At 42.3% G+C, this 23,380-nt stretch overlaps 1 protein-coding gene across 2 annotated transcripts in view; it reads right to left on the reverse strand.

Moving 5' to 3' along the window:
• Nucleotides 1-337: 337 nt before the first annotated feature.
• IQCH (IQ motif containing H) overlaps nucleotides 338-23,380 on the reverse strand; it is a 438,281-nt gene continuing 415,238 nt past the window's right edge. For both annotated transcript variants that reach the window (XM_075207583.1, XM_075207582.1), the window contains 5 exons: nucleotides 20,342-20,506; nucleotides 9,898-10,023; nucleotides 5,881-5,942; nucleotides 3,758-3,866; nucleotides 338-745 (listed from right to left, as the gene is read on the reverse strand). In XM_075207583.1, the coding sequence (XP_075063684.1) occupies nucleotides 677-745; nucleotides 3,758-3,866; nucleotides 5,881-5,942; nucleotides 9,898-10,023; nucleotides 20,342-20,506 (531 nt within the window). In that variant the 3' untranslated portion in view covers nucleotides 338-676. The remainder of the gene's footprint in view (nucleotides 746-3,757; nucleotides 3,867-5,880; nucleotides 5,943-9,897; nucleotides 10,024-20,341; nucleotides 20,507-23,380) is intronic.

A 23,380-nucleotide genomic window follows, 5' to 3' on the forward strand; every position in this document is an offset into this window, starting at 1 on the left:
AAGTATTATTGAATGTAATGTCTATTTATGCACCCTTCCCTTTGTGTCTGTCCTCAATAAAAACTTTTTGCTCGTGACTCCACCATCCTACCCCTCTCACCTACCTCCCCCTCACATCCAATGTATTTTATTGTACCATGATACTGGTTAAAGTTTGAATGGTTAGTGCAGTACTTGATGTATATAGTGTAGGACGTCATGTCTTGTACCTTATGCCCTGTATTGTACTAAAATGTATGCATGATCATGTCTTACAGTGTACTGTGTACACTTGAATGAAACGTATGAACTGTGTTTTTTGTACTTTATACAAAATAAAGCTACTTTTTCAATCAAAAATGGGAAATATATATTTATTAATTTCCAGAAAATTAATCAGCCTTCCAGTTAATACTCCAAAACAAAGATCTGAGAGACGTTTCTGTTCAACATATCTTCCACACGTGTGAAGTATATGGGGTAGATTTCAACAAGTTTGAATATAAAGTAGAAGAATTCAGGTACACAAAGCAGTCCTAGTAGAAACAGCAATGATCAGGTCTGTTCATTCAGCAGATGTCACCTGATGTCTGCAGTACAGCTGAAAGGGAACCGGGCTGCAGGACTCTCCAGATGTATTGCAACAGAGCTATATATATATATACATATATATAAATAATTTGTATACTTCATTACATTATTGTTCAAACTTCAGTTTGTTTTCTTCTGTAACTCCTAGAATTGCTTCTATTTCCTGTACAGTTTCCTGGAAATAAGAAAGTCAGTAAATTGTGAAGCTGCAACACTGTTTTGGTGCACTCAAACTTATATAATGGGCAACTCGTCTTGAAAAAGAAATTAAAGTGAAATATTACAGATTTTAAAATCAGAACATGTTTAGCAAAAAAAGAATTTACTCAGTAAAATAAGTTGGTTCAACTGGTCTCAGAGCCAAATGATACTGCAGTATAGGTTAAAGATTGCCATCAGCCAGTTATCACATTGCAAGCTCATGGTGTGCTATGAACTATGGGGTATATTTACTAAACTGCGGGTTTGAAAAAGTGGAGTGGATGCCTATAGCAACCAATCAGATTCTAGCTGTCATTTTGTAGAATGTACTAAATAAATGATAACTAGAATCTGATTGGTTGCTATAGGAAACATCTCCACTTTTTCAAACCCGCAGTTTTAGTAAATATACCCCTGAGACTATATTGCAGAACATTTGTATTCACTTTATCACACACCCCCTGCAGTGTGCACACTCCTGAACCCGCTCTTCACACACCTAAAGCCCCTTTCCAATACACTAGGCATACTCAGGAGAAATCTCAGGACACAGAACTCACTGAGGTTAAGGTCAAGATAGGTGTTGGAGTATTTTAACACCCCCCCCCCCCTAGAAATTGAGGGGGTGGTTTGGGAAAAGGAGTCGGAGTAGGGATAGTGGTTGATACTTGTTCAGTCTTTCCACACCCTGAGTGTAACTGTAATTATATTAATTAAAGGAATGTGATGTTTATTGAATGTGACAACAATGCTGTCAGTATGTTGCCTATCTGCATGTAAATGGGGGGGAGGTGCTGTCAGCAGAAGTGGAGGAGGTCAGAATATTTTTCCCACAAGCCTGTACAATATATGGCCAGGACACATTCAAAGACTTTTGGGGTATCACTGTCTAATAGATCGCCGGGCTGGCAATTGGGGGGGATCTATGCAATATATGACTATACAGGGGCTGTAGAGTTATGTCTTAGCAATAATATGCTTGTCAGTGGGGGGATCTCTGTGTAATATATGACTGACATTTGGTTGCTTATCTGTATACTATCTATAAAAGGCCAAATAACTTAAATATATGACTGACAAACGAGTTATCTTTGTGCAGCATATGACTTAATGATGTTATCTCTGTACAATATATGACTGGTAATTTTGGTTATCTCACTTTGCATATTGGGGGGTATATTAGTTGATCAAAACAGATTTAGAATGCTCTCTCGTATGAAGTGCACCTAAAAGCATACCTCCCAATGGTCACGATTTTGGAAGGACATCCCGATTTGTGGACTGTGTAAGGGGTGTGGCTTATTAGGAAAATGGGTGGAGTTTGGGTGGAGCTGGGGTGTGGCTTATTTTGTCCCACTTGCGGGATTCTAAATGTTGAGAGGTATGTCGAAATGTGATATTAGGTTGTAAATAGATATTACGTAACACTCTATTGTGAACTTGAAGGAACAGTTACATGAAATATGCTCAGTGGGATTATCCATGTGTCATCCTTTTATTTGTATTTTTAAATACAAATTTATCCTTTGTATTTGCACAGATAGTTTGTAGAAATTCTACCTAAAGCATCCACCAATTATATGTTTTCTGCACCAGCTGTGAAAGATCATTTGCGAAGCGTTAAAAGTGCAAGCCCACAGTCTGAATTCTGTTTAGTGATGTCAGACACCTACAGTATATGGACAAAAGTATTCAGATGCTTGACCATTACACCAACAGGGACTGTAAAGTCATTGTATTAAAATCTATATACTTTAATATGGAGTTAGTCCTCCCTTTTGCAGCGTTAAGAGCTTCCACTCTTTTTGGAAGGCTTCCACAAGATGTTGGAGTGTTTCTGTGGGAATTTGTGCCCATTCATTCTGTAGAGCATTTATGAGGTCAGGCACTGATGTTGGACCAGAAGGTCTGGCTCACAATCTCTGTTCCAGTTCATCCCAAAGGTGTTTGATGGGGTTGAGGTCAGGGCTCTGTGCAGGCCAGTCATGGTCTTCACCGAACTCCTCAAACCATGTCTTTGTAGTCCTTGCTTTGTGCACTGGGGCACAGTCATGTTGGAATAGAAAAGGGCCATCCTCAAACTGTTGCCACAAAGTTGGAAGCATAGCATTGTACAAATTGACTTGGTATGCTGAAACATTAAGATTGCCCTTCACTGGAGATAAGGGGCCTGGCCCAAACCCTGAAAAATAGCCCCATACCATTATCCCTTCTCCACCAAATGTTACCTGCCTGATGTTACCAGTCAGGCAGGTAACATCTTGTGGAAGCCTTCCAAGAAGAGTGGAAGGTGTTATCTCTGCAAAAGAGGGACCAACTCCATATTAAAGTATATGTGTTTGAATACAATGTCATTACAGTCCCTGTTAGTGTAATGCTCAAGCGTCCGAATACTTTTGGTCCATATAGTGTAGGTGCCTGACATAACAAAACAGAATTCAGACTGGGGGCTTGCACTTTTAACGCTTCGTAAATGATCTTTCATAGCTGGTGCAGAAAACGCTGCCTCCAAGAGAGTGTCACCTCTACTAAGTTTTATAATTGGTGGATGCTTTAGGTAGAACTTCTACAAACTATTTGTGCAAATACAAAGGATAAGTGTTGTATGTAGTCAGCATGACACATGGATAATCCCACTGAGCTTATTTCATGTAACTGTTCCTTCAACTGTTACGTAATATCTATTTACAACCTAATGTCCCATAAAAATAAACGTGAGCTATAAACATTCAATACAAGCTTGTATAATTTCCTATTGATGCATGTAACCACTCAGAATAAATCATCTCATTGTTATGTAGAATCCCTCCTTTTAACTTTCAGTGATAGGAACCGCGTGCCGATCATTATCTCCCTGTCTCTCTTGCAGGACAGTAATTACCAGACACTGAAAGATGTTTTCATGAAGAATGAAGCTTCTCTGTACACTTTTCTTTCCAATGACTGCCAAAACAGAGCTGAAATCGTTAGTTAATTAACAGCACACCTTGAAATTAGTTTCTCCCTGCATGTCGGGGGCTGATATTTCCTGATGGATGATGAACAGATTGCGAGCAAAGGTCATCAGAGCTCCCTGGAGGTCCTCAGCAATGCTCCTGGTAATGAGATTCAGAAAGAAGCAGGTCAGTGCCCCTAATACACACATTATTTTACCATTCATTCACATATGCATTTTTATTCCTACCACAACATTAATGGGCAGACCTATATCAGGATATCCAATCATGAACAGTCCCCACACTGTAAGTCAGACTATGTATCAGCACTATAACTCGGACTAGTTATGCTCAGTCACTCAGACCTGCTATCATCATCATTACCATTTATTTATATAGCGCCACTAACTCCGCAGCGCTGTACAGAGAACTCACTTACATCAGTTCCTGCCCATTGGAGCTTACAGTCTAAATTCCCTAACATATACACACACACACACACACACACACAGACACACAGACACACAGACACACAGACTAGAGTAAATTTGATAGCAGCCAATTAACCTACCAGTATGTTTTTGGAATGTGGGAGGAAACCGGAGCACCCGGAGGAAACCCACGCAAACACGGGGAGAACCAACAAACTCCTCACAGATAAGGCCATGGTCGGGAATGGAACTCATGACCCCAGTGCTGTGAGGCCACTTAGCCACCGTGCTGCCCCATATATCTAACACATTACATGTATGTGTTCTCATGTTTATACTGCTATCTCTAAATCAGTTTACTCACTTCGTCAGGATGGGCAGACAGAGGGGTTCTGGAGGAAATTTTCCTGTAGTTTTTTTTTTTTAAGTGTGTGGTTCATTTCTGGGCTAGTTATTGAAGTATGCTTAGGACTTTCATTTGTATTGGTTAACCTAGGACAGCCCCATTTTTTCGTCCCAAAATCTTTAACTTTCTATATTAATTTTCCCATAATTTAAATGGATGATGAACCCAAATTAGCAAGGTTTGGAATAGGTTTGAGGAACTGTTTTACCTTATCTGGGTCCTATAATGAAATATGGGATATCGTTTTGTAACCTGTGCAAATATCGGTCACAGGGGTGTCCCGGTTATCCATTTATAAATCATTGAGGCGCTCAGGCTGGTTCTTGCCAGCCCTCTCCTGCCTACCAAAGCATCAGAATTCCATTCACTTCTCAAACACAGAACAATTTTGTATGACAATGTGCCAAAAAAAGAGAAATTGAGATTAATATAATGTCTATCTTGTGTGCTGGAAAATACTGTCGGACAATGAAAGCAACTGTGGCATGTGTGGTAATCGCGATAATTTGGGACCTTGTTAGTCTGTGGTTCAGCACAACCAATGAAGGAACAGATTTAATTTCTTTAATTTAACTATTTATATATTTGGTTAAAACTGGAAACTGATTCAATCTTTCAGAGCTGTGACTCGTTAAATGTACCTGGATATGCTGCCAGCTTGAAACTTCAAATCCATATTCCCAACTCTCTACCTCGCTAATTTTCAGTAACATAAATACAGAATCCTGAAGTTGGAAACATTCCTCCATAACTGAGCCTACCTCAGGAACTCTCCACCTGTATCATGATTTTATGTGTTCCAAGGATACCATCTGTAAGTTGTGAATTAGATTTATCATATATCACTTTATTTTAACATAATGCGTTGGCCCACTATTAATGTACAATATTGCTCTATAATGAACAATGTAGGGGATTAATCCCTTTTGGACGGATTGCCTGAGTACATTTTGGGGATCAGTGGAGGTGGAAATATCTTGAAGTGACATTACCAATGATATAAACTCACTTTATAGTAAAGTCACAAACTAACAACATCAGCTTTAGGTTCTTGCTTAGAAATTACTACACAACCTGACCCTCTCTACATTTAATGTGACCTACAATTTAAGGGATGACCACTTGTAGAGGCTGTAATACAAATCCTTCATATAGCCGAGTGGCAGAAGAAGTAGTTACCATGATACAGTCTACTGAATGCTTTAGTTACCACTGGTGGCTGGAAATGTCCGTATGATAGTGCCTACTAAGCGGATGGCTGCGGAACCCAAACTATCCAGCAGGTTCTATAACCAAAAGTCATTAGAGTGACTCTAGACAATGGAGCGATACTCACAGCATTCCTATTCGGTGCCTTTTCTGGTTTTCCAAGAGAACAAACACCGCCCCTTGTTTCTCCTGACAAGCAAAGGAAAATGTGTCACGTTGTGACCCGGGTAGAATCAACAATCAATATTTATTAAGTACTGAGATAACTTGCTACCATTACATGTGAGGACTGGTGTCAAAGGTGAACAGCCAATTATCTGTCTGGTTTACATAATCTCAATAATAAACATACTGATGAGCTATTGTCATACTATCACTCTGTGCCTGTTATAATTATTATGCATTGGTCATTTGAGGTTTAACATGTACAAAAATAAAACATCAACACACTAGAACCTGGTATCTCACCATATTCACACATCTAGTAATTCACCTAAGGGAAATCAAGAGACCCAGAACTGCTCCCACAACTATGCTCACCACATTCGTGATCACTACCACCATGTACACAACTAAGCTCACCATATTCGTGATCACTACCACCACGTACAGAACTAAGCTCACCACATTCATGGTCACTACCACCATGTACACAACTAAGCTCACCACATTTGTGATCACAACCACCATGTACACAACTAAGCTCACCACATTCATGGTCACTACCACCATGTACACAACTAAGCTCACCTCATTTGTGATCACTACCACCATGTACACAACTAAGCTTACCACATTCGTGATCACTACCACCATGTACACAACTAAGCTCACCACATTCATGATCACTATCACCATGTACACAACTAAGCTCACCATATTTGTGATCTCTACCACCACGTACACAACTAAGCTCACTACATTCATGGTCACTACCACCATGTACACAACTAAGCTCACCACATTTGTGATCACAACCACCATGTACACAACTAAGCTCACCACATTCATGGTCACTACCACCATGTACACAACTAAGCTCACCTCATTTGTGATCACTACCACCATGTACACAACTAAGCTCACCACATTCGTGATCACTACCACCATGTACACAACTAAGCTCACCGCATTCATGATCACTACCACCATGTACACAACTAAGCTCACCATATTTGTGATCACTACCACCACGTACATAACTAAGCTCACCACATTCATGGTCACTACCACCATGTACACAACTAAGCTCACCACATTTGTGATCACAACCACCATGTACACAACTAAGCTCACCACATTCATGGTCACTACCACCATGCACACAACTAAGCTCACCATATTTGTGATCACTACCACCACGTACACAACTAAGCTCACCACATTCATAATCACAACCACAATGTACACAACTAAGCTCACCACATTCATGGTCACTACCACCATGTACACAACTAAGCTCACCATATTTGTGATCACTTCCACCACGTACACAACTAAGCTCACCACATTCATGGTCACTACCACCACGTACACAACTAAGCTCACCTCATTTGTGATCACTACCACCATGTACACAACTAAGCTCACCACATTCGTGATCACTACCACCATGTACACAACTAAGCTCACCATATTTGTGATCACTACCACCACGTACACAACTAAGCTCACCACATTCATGGTCACTACCACCACGTACACAACTAAGCTCACCTCATTTGTGATCACTACCACCATGTACACAACTAAGCTCACCACATTCGTGATCACTACCACCATGTACACAACTAAGTTCACCACATTTGTGATCACTACCACCATGTACACAACTAAGCTCACCGCATTCATGATCACTACCACCATGTACACAACTAAACTCACCATATTTGTGATCACTACCACCACGTACACAACTAAGCTCACCACATTCATGGTCACTACCACCATGTACACAACTAAGCTCCCCACATTTGTGATCACAACCACAATGTACACAACTAAGCTCACCACATTCATGGTCACTACCACCATGTACACAACTAAGCTCACCATATTTGTGATCACTACCACCACGTACACAACTAAGCTCACCACATTTGTGATCACTACCACCATGTACACAACTAAGCTCACCACATTCATGATCACTACCACCATGTACACAACTAAGCTCACCATATTTGTGATCACTACCACCACGTACACAACTAAGCTCACCACATTCATGGTCACTACCACCATGTACACAACTAAGCTCACCACATTTGTGATCACAACCACCATGTACACAACTTAGCTCACCACATTCATGGTCACTACCACCATGTACACAACTAAGCTCACCTCATTTGTGATCACAACCACCATGTACACAACTAAGCTCACCACATTCGTGATCACTACCACCATGTACACAACTAAGCTCACCACATTCATGATCACTACCACCATGTACACAACTAAGCTCACCATATTTGTGATCACTACCACCACGTACACAACTAAGATCACCACATTCATGGTCACTACCACCATGTACACAACTAAGCTCACCACATTCATGGTCACTACCACCATGTACACAACTAAGCTCACCATATTTGTGATCACTACCACCACGTACACAACTAAGCTCACCACATTCATAATCACTACCACCACGCACAGTCACGTGCTACATTAAAAACTTCAGCAATAAGTGTAAATGTATATGTATTGTAGCTGTGCTAGAATAAAAGTCACACAACTGGTTACATGCAGTATCTTAAATAAATAGCTATAAATCAATGAAAACATCATAAAAAGGCAGAGCAACAGCTGCCGTAAAATATCAGTGGGCCCCATGAAGATCACATTTATGGGCCCCTAAGCCCCTTTATAAAACACAAGGGGTAACTTGCAACCATACCCAAAAGTACATTGTACAACGGTTTCTCAAAAGTTCGGAACATTTACATAGAATTTGGATGGGAGAGATCTGGGACTAAATATATGACTTGGAGTTCAAGTTGGATTCTGTCTTGTACATATGCTAGGACTATGGTTAGTACTTGGAGTAGATTCACATTTAGGACTTGGACTAATGTAAGGACTGCGTATGTTACGACTGAGTCTATTAGGGTAATGTTGAGACTAATATTTGTGTTTTTTTTGTTTCTTTTTATTTGATTTTAATTTAACTGAGAAGATTATTTGAAGGTGAGACTCTGCTGCTTCAATCAAATGTCCCTAAAAATCTGGGTGCATTCTTTGAGGCTCAGGGACTGGGCCAAGGATTAGTGACACCCCCTGATTCCCCTGTCATCTTACCATATACATTTCATATTTATAAGGTAAAATACTATATATTTACACATCTGCTTATGTCAGCTCTCTATCATGTCATTATATTCATACACCTCATGTCACTATGCACACTTACATATGTAATCATATGTAATCTCTGACCTCTTGTCATTATGTTTATACCTCTGGAATGCCTTATGAAAAGTACGATTAGCATAGTAATCATGTGCTTTTATTCACAATATTGGTAAGTGGAAAGGGAAAACCACCTGTCTGTAACTACTAATAATCACCTGAGACAAATGGTTTTAGGAGTAATGAATAACTTATTCATAGTGTATACTAAATCCCACAATTACAGTCAAGTGCTCGTTTACAGAACCAAAAATGTGCTTTATATTTGCAAGTGTGCCTATTTGTCCCCCCTAAAACAATAAACATATCACTTCAATGTCCAGCCCATTCAGTTCATATTTTCCATTTTTCTCCTAAAATGCTGCTCAGTTTATCTTAATGTATTTAGTATTAATGTATATGTGTATGTATTTATGTGTCTGTATTAACTGTCTTTATTACATGTGACATTCATGAAAAAAATACACTTTTCCACAAAAGTGCAACTAGAACTTCCTTCTCTACTTCATTGCATGTGGGCACTCATTGTCCTAATCTGCACTCACCAAGGAATGCCCCCATCTGACAAACTACTCCTGACAGCCAGTACAAACATTGGCACCCTCTCAGACAGCTCAGTCTTGGCCCACACATCCATGCTCTCGCCAGTATTATTTTATGATGTTACAAAACAGCATTTGCACATTTGTAAATGAGCCTTAGAAACTGCAAACATCCTTACCTTCACATCATAGCCAATGCCATGGGCTTTACACATCTGGAAGAAAACATTGTAATACACAACAGAGAGGTTTGTGTGAACCAGGCGCGTGCTGAGAACTGCAACTCGGCTCGAGATTGTAGTGGTCTGAAAAAGACACAGATTTCCCAAGAGAGAGATGACACTTTATTAAACCACACATGCAGGACGTTATTTTAGATGACATTGCACCAAAATATTTGCATTTAACCTCATTGCACGCAGTTATGTCTGTCTTTTCATTTATTGCCCAATTCTGTACGCCATCATGGAAAAAGAGGTGTTCATTTCAGTCTAATAATACACAAGAGAAAAAGTGATATCTTCAACTCTCACATAAGGGACATTCCACTTCTGTTTCCTGAACGCAGACGCAGTGATATAAGTGCTCCCTGTCCATGTATCACAAAGGACATTGAATGATGTGCTACATAAAAATGGTGCAGCCTGTTCTCAAACAGCCTCCCGCAGGACCGTACTGTGCACACTGCTCTTTATGGCTTTCTCTGATCAATACCTTTTACAGGCTGTAATCCAGAACCTTTCTGAGGAACCAAAGAGCAAGGTATCGATAGTTTAGTTTTACAGCTGGCCTAGTATATTGTGTTCCCTGTGTTTACACGGCCTACTGCCTGACATGAAGCAGGAAAGAGCAGCTTTCTCTGTCATAAAGAAAGGATATTTAAAATTGAATTTAATTAATTTACAATTTCCATCCATAGAATGTCACAAAACTCATGAACTGAAAAAAAAGTATTCAGTACAGTTCAATACAGTGGTTCCCAAAACATTTTCAGTTCGCGGCACCCTTAGGGGGGTATTCAATTGTTCCAAAGTTCGAGTTCGGAAAAAATATTACCGTTAATACGGTAATCTCTCGCTGGATTTCAGCTCACAGCTCCCTGAGCTACGAGCTGAAATCCAGTGAGTAAATTGCTGTATTAACGGTTTTTCCGCGCAGGATTACCGTAATAATGGTCAATTGTCAATGGTCAATTGTCCGCGGGATTGGCGAAAATCCCGCGGACAATTGAATATGCCCCTTAGAGTCTCCATAATTTTTTTAAGGCACCCCTCCAAAATAATTACCAAGCAGTCCCGTTTTTTAAGTATTTGAGTCAAAATAACGTAATAAGTATTTAGGTCAGGACAGAAATACTTAGTAAGTTGTTTGCAAAAATAATATATATAAATCCAAGGGAAAAGAATATTTTTATATATTTTTTTCAATTATATTTAGAATAATTTACAGCTAATATTAAAAGGAATAAGATGAAACATAATAAAAAAAACAACATGTATAAAAATCATCACACCGTGCCCCTTCATCCACACACACTCTCTGCCCCTCTTCATCCCCACACTGTCTGCCCCTCTTCATCCACACACAGTCTGCCCCTCTTCATCCCCACACTGTCTGCCCCTCTTCATCCCCACACTGTCTGCCCCTCTTCATCCACACACTGTCTGCCCCTCTTCATCCACACACTGTCTGCCCCTCTTCATCCACACAATGTCTGCCCTTCTTCATCCACACACTGTCTGCCCCTCTTCATCCACACACTGTCTGCCCCTCTTCATCCACACACTGTCTGCCCCTCTTCATCCACACAATGTCTGCCCTTCTTCACCCACACACTGTCTGCCCCTCTTCATCCCCACACTGTCTGCCCCTCTTCATCCACACACTGTCTGCCCCTCTTCATCCACACACTGTCTGCCCCTCTTCATCCACACACTCTCTGCCCTTCTTCATCCACACACTGTCTGCCCCTCTTCATCCACACACTGTCTTCCCCGCTTCATCCACACACTGTCTGCCCCTCTTCATCCACACAATGTCTGCCCTTCTTCATCCACACACTGTCTGCCCTTCTTCATTCACACACTGTCTGCCCCTCTTCATCCACACACTGTCTTCCCCGCTTCATCCACACACTGTCTGCCCCTCTTCATCCACACACTGTCTTCCCCGCTTCATCCACACACTGCCTGCCCCTCTTCATCCACACACTGTCTGCCCTTCTTCATTCTTTTGCCCCTCCATTGCTGTTTCCTTTCACCTTCCCCTCTGTTTCTTTACTTACCATACTCGGCCTTCTTTCTTCTATTTCTTATGTCTTCTCTTCTATCTTCTTACCAATGTGGCGGCGCCCGGGACCCAGAATCCTCCTCTCTCCTGCTGCTTCTCACTGAATATGTCGGGAGTGAGGAGGGAGGATGATGCTGGGTCCGGGACGCCGCTGAATTGGTAAGTTGTTTTTTTTTTTTTTTGTCCCCTGGCCGCGGCACCCCTGGAAGCCGCGGTGCACACTTTGGGAAACGCTGATCTAATATGCGACAAATGTCTTTGCCTTGCAGGGTTTTTTTAAGGGAACCAGTCATCTAAACATAGGGAAGGCAGCCATTTTGTGGACTGACCCAATATTCACTAGGAGCTATCAATATCACTGAGGCATAGCTGCTAAACGTATGAAATAAGCCTGAAAGTGTTTCATGCCACAGTGATGTCAGTAGGTCCCAATGAATTGATAGGCTGAATTACTGTAAATTAATATAGTTAATAAGGTCTGAGCTTTCCTAGTTGTATTAATGAGGAAAAACTGCCTAATAGGAATGGTTCCAACCCATGTATAGTGATGATGAGATGTGCATATGGCACATACAGGTGTTTAATCAGTCATTAGGAAATGAACCCTTGTGTTAGCAGGAAGGTATTATCTTACCTCCACAAAGGTTACTACTATTTCCCCACCCCCTTCTTCTAACTAACACAACTGTTCATTTCCTACTAATCATTGCATACCGGTAAACATGGCGTCAGCCCAGAAAATGACTGCATTCACTACGTATAGGCGACACATTCACTTTAAACTTTTCTTCCTTTTGTCCGACTCCCATATTATGTTTGTGACCCATGGTTCCATTTCTCATTATTGATATACACTCTTTATATTAATCAGCAATTATGTGATTCTAATGCCTATCCAAAACATGAGCTATATAATAGCTTATTATTAGATATTGAACAATATATAGGTGCCCATCCTGAACACTATGACAACCCTTGTTTCTAGTTCCAACCTATAGGTTGAAGGAAGGAGCCTTCCTTCACTTTTGTTGTTGTTATATTCTTAATTATTATTATTATTATTGTGTATATTATTATTATTGTGTATATTATTACCGTCTTTCATATAGTGGTAGAAGTAGCAAGGAAGTGCTTGTTGAACATATGCCTTGATCTCAAAGATTATAAGGAGATACCAGCGTGAACCTGACAACGGCACTCAGAAAACTCTGCCATAATCAATCTCGGAGTGCAAGCTAATCATGTTTATAATATTTGCAGAATTAATATCACCCATTGCTGGAGTCATTAGCGTGTGGAGGGGGGATTGTATGAGGTGCATTTCAGAAGCTGTTGACTTGCAGTGGGGGAGCAGGAACGAGAGGAGCGTTTGATAGAATAATCCATGTCTCTGTTTAACAAGCGTGAAGCAGGATGGGGCTTTGGTGATGGAACTCCATTGTTTAAGGGTTGGCATCAGACTGAAAGAATTGCTCTTGCTGGGTCTTCGCAGCCCGTACACTGGCATAATGAAGAGTCTTGTAAATTATTAATGCTGTGCTTATTTAGCCTCATCTATCTCGCAGATAATGAGTGATTGGTTTTATACATAATTACAGGAGCAGCAGCGCTGATAAAAATGTATTCTTTTATTGTAGGGGGTTCATAAAGTGGGTGTTAATCTAGCGAGGGGTAGAAAGGTAACAGCGTAGTGAGTCATACTAGAGTGTATCCTATTGACAGGAGAGAAGAGGAAATAAACGCTTTTAAATGAAAGATCAGCAGGAATATAAGAGACAAATGTGCCTGTGATAGCAAGTAATGTATGCTAGAGAAAATAACAGGAATGGATATAGCAGGAATGTATTTTAATCTGCCCCCACACTCAATGATTTGATGCATTATAATCAAGGGATGTAATGTATAAAAAAAATCCTTGTACAATCTGTACACACAGAACAATCTAATGATATACTTACAATCTGCACAGAAATAAATCACTTAATTATGATTGTTCAATCTGCCCCCACACACAGTGATACAATATGTTTCAAGTAATGGACAAACAAAATGATCAAAGGTAGGCTGGTCCCACACATAGCGATGGCGAGTCACTAATCAGTATCGGTCCCTGAGAATGAAAGAAACAATCAATTTGTACATTATCCAGCATGTCCAAAACTCTGGTTGGCAGATGACCACTGTAGTGTTTATACGCGGTCATCTGCTGACTTCTCTGACAGGCTTCCATGTGATCTGAGCACTCAATGACTGGAACTGTCCAATATGTCCACCCAAGTCATTGGCCTGCTTGGAAAAGGACCCTGTTGCTCGGCACTTGGATTGAATGATAGGATCAACCCATGTGTGACTAGACAATCACTTTCTTTTGGCTTAGATTGTAGGTGTGGAAGACACTGGCAAGATTCTTAGTGTTTATGTGACAGCACAGTTTAATAAAATGTCCTGTAACAACTTTAAGGCATAAATCACAAAGCATCATAACTTTTTTTTTCAGCAGATGCTAGCACTGGATACTTATTAGCAAATGAAGCAGGCGTGTTGTATGGAAAACCTATTATCATTCATCATATGTATTTTATACTACAAACTTAAATGTAATTGTTGCTGACCCAGAAATATTTTAAGTAGATAAAGAGAGTGTGAATATTGATCTTCATCATGGACAGAGACTGTGCCTGATCTAAAATACCTCATTTGCTTGTGAGTCAACTCAAGACTATGAGGACACCCTATATGTTAGAAGCCTGGTCTGTTGTTTTTACTTTAGTCAAAATTGTTTTGCTTTTTTTTAACTTGCTAAATTCTCTGACTGGCGTCCGTTCTGTATGAGTGCATGTGTATGTGAGTCACTCTGCCTCCACCAGGATCTGTTGAATAAAATAATTGCCTTACACTCTGCTAACAATAAACAGCGTGGGCGGTAGAGGCTGGCTGTAACCGCAAACATGACAATATATATTCATAATGCATATCAAGAGTAGTAGCGGCTTTTATGATTTTCTTTTTTTTTCTTGTCTTCGGATACATCTGTGTATGATATTTTAAAAGAAAAGTTTCAGAGGGGCAGGGGTACAATTTTAGCAACATTCCCTTGTAGATTAGTTGTGGACCCCGACTACCTGTTGCTCAAATGTTAATTAGATAAGTCATGCCCACCATATCTAGGGAAATCAGTGAAAAGGGGTAAAAGAAAGACACAGCTATAATGGGATGGACATTTTTGCAGGCGCTCCAGTTAAAGATAAAGAAGAAGAGACGGCTGCTGGCAACTAGAGATTGGCTTTAAATGATAAAAGAATGCATAAGAAACACAACAGAAAGAGCGAAGGATTTGGGTACAACACTTCTGGTTAGAGCATACCACGATTAAGAACCAAGCAAAGGGTGATCACAGGGCTAAAGCAAGATCTAGAATTCTGAGTAATGAATGGGACCCTGAGAAACCAGCAAGTGTTCAGACAGATGACAATTAGAAATGTCTGATAATTGGGCAATCTAAATCCAAATGTGGATAAGCAAAGAGTCAGAACCATCATTACAAAACATAAAAGAGACAACATGACCATACAGTTGTCGCCGATGGAGATACTAGATATTATAATAATGATACTTGTCTTTCATAATCCTTGGGCTAATGTCTAGGGCAGTGGATCCCAACTTTTCTCAGTTTGAGGTACCCTTAGGGTCTCCATAATTTTTTCAAGACACACCAAAGCCCAAAGAATTGTTAAGTAGTCCCCCGTCCTGCTTATCACTGGCGCCCCTGGGGCGCCCCTACCAGTGGCGCGCCAGGGAGCTGCGGCACACAGTTTGGGAACCACTAGTCTAGGGACTTAAGCTTGCTCAGCCTGTGAAATCTTTGTATTACATTGATGAGATCTTATGACTAGAGGGACTGAGAACAATATGAAAGAAACCCTCTTTAAACTGATTACTTATATGGAGTGCACAGTATGGATAGTGAATGAGGACATAGTAGAGAGGTATGGACCAGAGATAACATTTCATGGTATGGCCTGGGCTTCAGCGCAAAACTCTACAATTAATGCAAACTGTATGACTACAGACCTCAAAAATAAGTCCCAACATTCCATTGGAGTGGTGGGGTTCTGTACCGCTTTTATACCTCACCAAAAGACTTGGCTTTAGTTTGGAACAACTAACTGAATTCATGGCAGCCAATGAGGCCACAGCAAAACCAGGACTTAGGGCTTGATAAGTTTAGAGGCCCTTTTCAACTAGATGTAATGGAAAAGAACACTGTGATTTCCTGAAGCTTGAGATAGCCTAATGAGATTAGTGACCAGTAAGTTATTTCAGTAGGTTTCTGGACAACATAACTTTCAGGAGTCCAGTGGAGAGGCAACTGCTGGCTGCTTATACAGCATGTGGAGCTCACCACAACAATAACATTCATCACATATCATTGTGATCTACGTATTGCTGGGTGAGTACTTGTAAGAAAAACTACTTTTTTTTACAGACAGATCAATAAGCAGAGAAGAATGAGGGGGAAATTATGGAAAATGAGGGGTGAAAGAGGGAAATGGGTAGAGGTATGAGGGATAAGGGGCAAAGGCAGCAAGGCAGAGAGTAAGAAGGGGCCAGGTCAGCATGGCAGGAGTGTGAAGGGGGTCCAGGTCAGCATGGCAGGGTGTGAAGGGGGGGCCAAAGCAGCATGGCAGAGTGTGAAGGGGGTCAATGCAGCATGGCAGAGTGTGAAGGGGGGCCAGGTCAGCATGGCAGAGTGTGAAGGGGGGCCAGGTCAGCATGGCAGAGTGTGAAGGGGGGCCAGGTCAGCATGGCAGAGTGTGAAGGGGGGCCAGGTCAGCATGGCAGAGTGTGAAGGGGGGCCAGGTCAGCATGGCAGAGTGAGAAGGGGGCCAGGTCAGCATGGCAGAGTGAGAAGGGGGTCCAGGTCAGCATGGCAGAGTGTGAAGGGGGTCCAGGTCAGCATGGCAGAGTGTGAAGGGGGTCCAGGTCAGCATGGCAGAGTGTGAAGGGGGGCCAAAGCAGCATGGCAGAGTGTGAAGGGGGTCAATGCAGCATGGCAGAGTGTGAAGGGGGTCCAGGTCAGCATGGCAGAGTGAGAAGGGGGGCCAGGTCAGCATGGCAGAGTGTGAAGGGGGGCCAGGTCAGCATGGCAGAGTGTGAAGTGGGGCCAGGTCAGCATGGCAGAGTGTGAAGGGGGGCCAGGTCAGCATGGCAGAATTGTGAAGGGGGGCCAGGTCAGTATGGCAGAGTGTGAAGGGGGGCCAGGTCAGCATGGCAGAGTGTGAAGGGGGGCCAAAGCAGCATGGCAGAGTGTGAAGGGGGTCAATGCAGCATGGCAGAGTGTGAAGGGGGTCCAGGTCAGCATGGCAGAGTGTGAAGGGGGGCCAGGTCAGCATGGCAGAGTGTGAAGGGGGGCCAAAGCAGCATGGCACAGGGTGATCAAGGGGTGCCCGGAGAAGGGGGGAGCAAAAGCAGCATGGAGATGAAGGGGCACAGTAATGTGTGTGTGATGGCACAGCGGGCTTGTGGCAATGTAATGTGTGTGTGGTAGGTGGTGGCTAACTAATGGGTGCTATTTTGTTTGTGGGGTGATGGTGGGGCAATTTAATTTTATAGTGGGGACTATTAATTTAAGATGGGGTGGTTTGGGTGCTATTAATTGAATGCAGGGCTAAATTTGAGGAGCATGAGGTCTATTTATTAAATGTGAATATGAATTATTTAATGGCAGTGATGGTTGCGGGAAATAGGTATATTTATTATACGTAAATGCTATTAATTTATTGCTGGGGCTTTCTGGAGGGAGGGAAATAGGTTTATTTATTAAATGTGAATACTATTACTTTAATGTTGGGGCTGGAGGAAGGCCTAAGTATTAATTGTGGGTCCTATTGATTTAACGCCGGGGCTGGTTGGAATTTTCTAAATGTACCCATTTTTTTTTCCAAATAGGGCCCCCAACATTCCAGGATCCAGATAAGCCGCAACTAAAGAAACCAGCGGCCACAGGTGGTCAAAGTGACACGAACAGGTAGGACAATCTGTCAAATGTTCTGAGTCTAGTGGGACAACTCCGATTTTTGGTGACTGTTCTGCCCAATCTAAGGGGCAGATCAAGGCTGTATTCTTTATATACACTCTGTGCTCTGTGCACCTGCGCGGTAGTGTGTTTTTCAGCAGGGGAGGAGGAGTTCCTGTCCGCCCAGAGGAGCATTGAAGAAAGGACACTGGCCGGAGCTTTACACAGGTAAGTAAGTGCACTCCCAAGCCAGCATGTCATTTTTTTTTTTTTTTACAGACAGATCAATAAGCAGAGAAGAATGAGGGGGAAATTATGGAAAATGAGGGGTGAAAGAGGGAAATGGGTAGAGGTATGAGGGATAAGGGGCAAAGGCAGCATGGCAGAGAGTAAGAAGGGGCCAAAGCAGCATGGCAGGAGTGTAAAGGGGGGCCAGGTCAGCATGGCAGGAGTGTGAAGGGGGTCCAGGTCAGCATGGCAGGAATGTGAAGGGGGTCCAGATCAGCATGGCAGAGTGTGAAGGGGGGTCCAGGTCAGCATGGCAGAGTGTGAAGGGGGGCCAAAGCAACATGGCAGAGTGTGAAGGGGGTCAATGCAGCATGGCAGAGTGTGAAGGGGGGCCAGGTCAGCATGGCAGAGTGTGAAGGGGGGCCAGGTCAGCATGGCAGAGTGTGAAGGGGGGCCAGGTTAGCATGACAGAATTGTGAAGGGGGGCCAGGTCAGTATGGCAGAGTAAGAAGGGGGGCCAGGTCAGCATGGCAGAGTGTGAAGGGGGGCCAGGTCAGCATGGCAGAGTGAGAAGGGGGGCCAGGTCAGCATGGCAGAGTGAGAAGGGGGACCAGGTCAGTATGGCAGAGTGTGATGGTGGGCCAGGTCAGCATGGCAGAGTGTGAAGGGGGGGCCAAAGCAGCATGGCACAGGGTGATCAAGGGGTGCCCGGAGAAGGGGGAAGCAAAAGCAGCATGGAGATGAAGGGGCACAGTAATGTGTGTGTGATGGCACAGCAGGCTTGTGGCAATGTAATGTGTGTGTGGTAGGTGGTGGCTAACTAATGGGTGCTATTTTGTTTGTGGGGTGATGGTGGGGCAATTAAATTTTATAGTGGGGACTATTAATTTAAGATGGGGTGGTTTGGGTGCTATTAATTGAATGCAGGGCTAAATTTGAGGAGCATGAGGTCTATTTATTAAATGTGAATATAAATTATTAAATGGCAGTGATGGTTGCGGGAAATAGGTATATTTATTATACGTAAATGCTATTAATTTATTGCTGGGGCTTTCTGGAGGGAGGGAAATAGGTTTGTTTATTTATTAAATGTGAATACTATTACTTTAATGTTGGGGTTGGAGGAAGGCCTAAGTATTAATTGTGGGTCCTATTGATTTAACGCCGGGGCTGGTTTGGAATTTTCTAAATGTACCCATTTTTTTTTCCCCAATAGGCCCCCAACATTCCAGGATCCAGATAAGCCGCAACTAAAGATACCAGCAGCCACAGGTGGTCAAAGTGACAAAAACAGGTAACAGTCTGTTAAATGTTCTGAGTCTAGTGGGACAACTCCGATATTTGGTGACTGTTCTGCCCAATCTAAGGGGCAGATCAAGGCTGTATTCTTTATATACACACTGCATGCTTTATATACTACACTATGGTGCTAGCTGTCCTTCGTGGGCTGACCACTTCCCCTCTAGTGTCTGGTCTCGCCTCTTTGATGGCTGGCCACACCCCCTCTGGTGGGCCCCCAGCGGTGCAGTCCCCCGGTGGGCCCTTCATGCCCCAGTCCGAGACTGCTGGTACACTCTCAGGGTGCTCAACAATGACCTACTAAAGGACCAAATCCTCAAACTTTCCCCAACACATAAATTGAGGGGTTGGCACAAACTAACATGATGCATAACAATAATTACATGACCTCACTGAATATAACAGCTGCATGTGTGGGCACCTGAAGATATATTCTGTGAGTATGTTGATCCTAAGAAAGCATAACAGGGCCACACATGACTAGATAGGTATAAGAGAAATGAGTCCAAGAATAGCAACTAATTGAGATGCATCAGACTGAAGATACGCACTTAAATACACTTCTTCTGTGGGGGGTTTTCTGTATTATCAGACTTATTCGTGGCTTTTGGTATCTGTACAGTCTGACGCCTTTCTACAATCTCCTGTAGTGGTTTCAAGGTTAACTCAGAGATAAGGTTTGACTCTGCAAAGGTTTGAGTAAAACACCTTAAAGGCTATTGTGCAATGCTACCCAGTGAGTTACGTACAAGTGTAATTGCAATGAGTGTGTTGGTACACAAGCATTTCACCTGTACTGGTTGAGCTCGATGTCTGGAGCGCTCCACTTTCTTGGGGACGAGTGGCACGTTCAGTTGGCTGTTAGCACAGTCCAATGTCCCGTTGGTCAGGTACAACAGGAGTTGGGTCATTGCTAGTTGGTCACTGTAGCACAAGTCTAAATCCGTGGCCCAAATCTAAGTCAGTTAAGAATAGGAAATATTAGATATAAGACTTAATAAAAAGGCTGCAACACTGGAGTGTTACCAAGTCTGCATTGTGCTTAATAATTACTGCTTTTAGCACTTCATGTGTTGCTGCCAACTCCTTACCATATGCAAATGACTAAGGTATCCCAGAAACCTTTGGGGGGCACAAGCACTTGCTTAGTTCACTTTCCAGCTGTCGCTGATAAAGATTATATATTGGTGTATGGTGACCCTACAAGTCTGCTGCTAGTTTATATTCCCTGCTGATAACTGTTTGAATGTAGCCAGCAGCACCACCTCTCCAGCACTTGGAGAGATTCCCCATTAGAGAGATACCCACTGAACCTGCATGATTATTTTGGGGGCAAAAACTCAAATTTGGTGGTGTACTTCTATAAAAATGTCAGGACCTGGAATATGTATGTGAGATGTTAATGGGAAAATGCTTTATCACATTTGTACATTAAAGCATGTAGTCTGAATGACTTCCCAAGGTCACGGTGAGCACAATCAGAGGTCAACCCCTTAGCTTACTAAGGGTATCTGCAACATTCAGCGCACTGACATCTGTCCTGAACAGTACTTGTTGTGAGGTCAGAGTTAGGGTCTCCCTCCCAGTATAACCTACTAGCAGAAAACCACTCTCAGAGCACTGAGCTGAGTCAGTGGTGTAAGCGGCGGATGTTAAATGGCATCATTATAAAATTATTAAGGGGTCAGCTAGTCTCAGCCTCTTGCTAAACTCCTGCTAATTTCTAAATCATATTCACAAGCAAATGCCCTCTAAATGAATCACTGCCGAGATAGTCCTTAATAACACACTGGCAGGAATCTGCTGGGCTATTAAAGATCCAATCCGTCATCGTAAGGATCTGCTCCAGGGGGGTATGGGAAGTGCTAATCGGCAGCTGGTAACGAGCTGCCCGCAAGGGGGTTGTCCACTTCTGTTACTTAGAGATGGACAAACATGACCAGAGCAATTCAAATCCTTTCTGCTGCCAGAAACCACTGTCATGATAGTTACATTATTGGCCACTATGACTAAGCTGTGCTATGCAGCAATGCTCAGCAATAAGGGCTTAGATGGGCCTCACAGAAAAGAAACTATTGTCAGTAAAGACAGGCAATGTATCCATATGTGATTCCTGCTTTGTGGAAATGTATTCATTGCAAATTGCTTTCAAATGTGTTTGTTTCAGAGGTAATAAAAGTTAGCTCATAACAGTTTTAGGGATTTTTCACCTTTATTATTTATTATGCTTTGTTATTATTATTTGATTATTAATATTTATTAATATTTTATTTTACAAATCAGAGACTGGTTTATTCACTCACAATAGTCACTGTCCAAAAGGAACTTACAATCTAATTCCATACTACAGACACAAAGATGTACACACACTAATTTAGGGCTGATTCAATAAAATGTGATTGGTGGAACATTTCACTTAGGTGTAAATAGCACACAACTCAAAATCCCACTTATCACTCTAAAGTGCCTGTTCACCACACCTCATGCATAAACAAACCAACAAAACAATGGTAGAAAAATATATATACAATGATCAGCCATAACATTAAAACCACTGACAAGTGAAGGGAATTGCATTAATTATCTTGTTACAATGGCACCTTTTAAGGGGTGGGATATTTTAGGCAGCAAGTGAACTGTCTGTTCTTAAAGTGGATGTGTTGGAAGCAGGAAAAATATGCAAACGTAAGGATCTGAGTGACTTTGACAAGGGCCAAATTGTGATGGCTAGATGACTGGGTGAGAGCATTTCCAAAATGGCAGGTCTTGTGGGGTGTTCCTGGTTAGTACCTACCAAAAGTGGCCCAAGGAAGGACATCCGGTGAACTGGCGATAGTCATTGGTGTCCAAGGCTCACTGATGCGCATGGGGAGCGAAGGCTAGCCCGTCTGGACCAATCCCACAGAAGAGCTACTGTAGCACAAATTGCTGAAAAAGTTAATATTGGCTATGATAGAATGGTGTCAGAACACACAGTGCATCGTAGGGGTCCGAGTTGACCCCTATCCACCGCTGAAGCACCTACAATGGGCACATGAGTGCCAGAACTGGACCATGAAGGAATGGAAGAAGGTAACCTTGTCCGACGAATCACATTTTATTTTCCATCATGTGGATGGCGGGTGTGTGTGCTTCATTTACCTGGGGAAAAGATGGCACCAGGATACACTATGGTTAGAAGGCAAGCCGGCAGACGCAGTGTTCTGCTGGAAACCTTGGGACCTGGCATTCATGTGGCTGTTACTGGCCTCCAAATTCCCCAGATCTCAATCCAATCGAGCATCTTTGGGATGTGCTGGAAAAACAAGTCTGAGCCATGGAGGCCCCACATCGCAACTTAGAGGACTTAGTGCCAGATACCACAGGACACCTTCAGAGGTCTTCTTGAGTCCACGCCTTGATGGGTCAGAGGTGTTTCAGTGGCACAAGTGGGACCTACACAATATTAGGCGTTGCGACTGATCGGTGTATATATTAATAACAGTAATAATATTATAGTGTTTACTTGTATAACATATACATATTAATTAGTCCATGAGTTAGTACCTATGGTTTGGTGAACAGATGCATGCAGCAATGTGGCATTGTGCCAAATGAACAGACTAGCACTTTTGCCGTATACTTTCTATGGGGAAATAACCCAGGTTGTGAATAGTAGATATTTGTGTTTGGGATAGCGTGATAAGAATGAATGATGCAAAGCTAAAAATGCTTAACTCCCAATTATCCCAATTTGGGGGGACTGTCCAGCTGTTGCCTTTGGTATGAACAGCAATTCAAGTGTGTTTTTAGGGGACTGGGATTGGGGTCGGACACGTGCTTCAGAAGTG

This window comes from Mixophyes fleayi, chromosome 4 (genome assembly GCF_038048845.1).
Source record: "Mixophyes fleayi isolate aMixFle1 chromosome 4, aMixFle1.hap1, whole genome shotgun sequence".
Lineage (NCBI taxonomy): Eukaryota > Metazoa > Chordata > Amphibia > Anura > Limnodynastidae > Mixophyes > Mixophyes fleayi.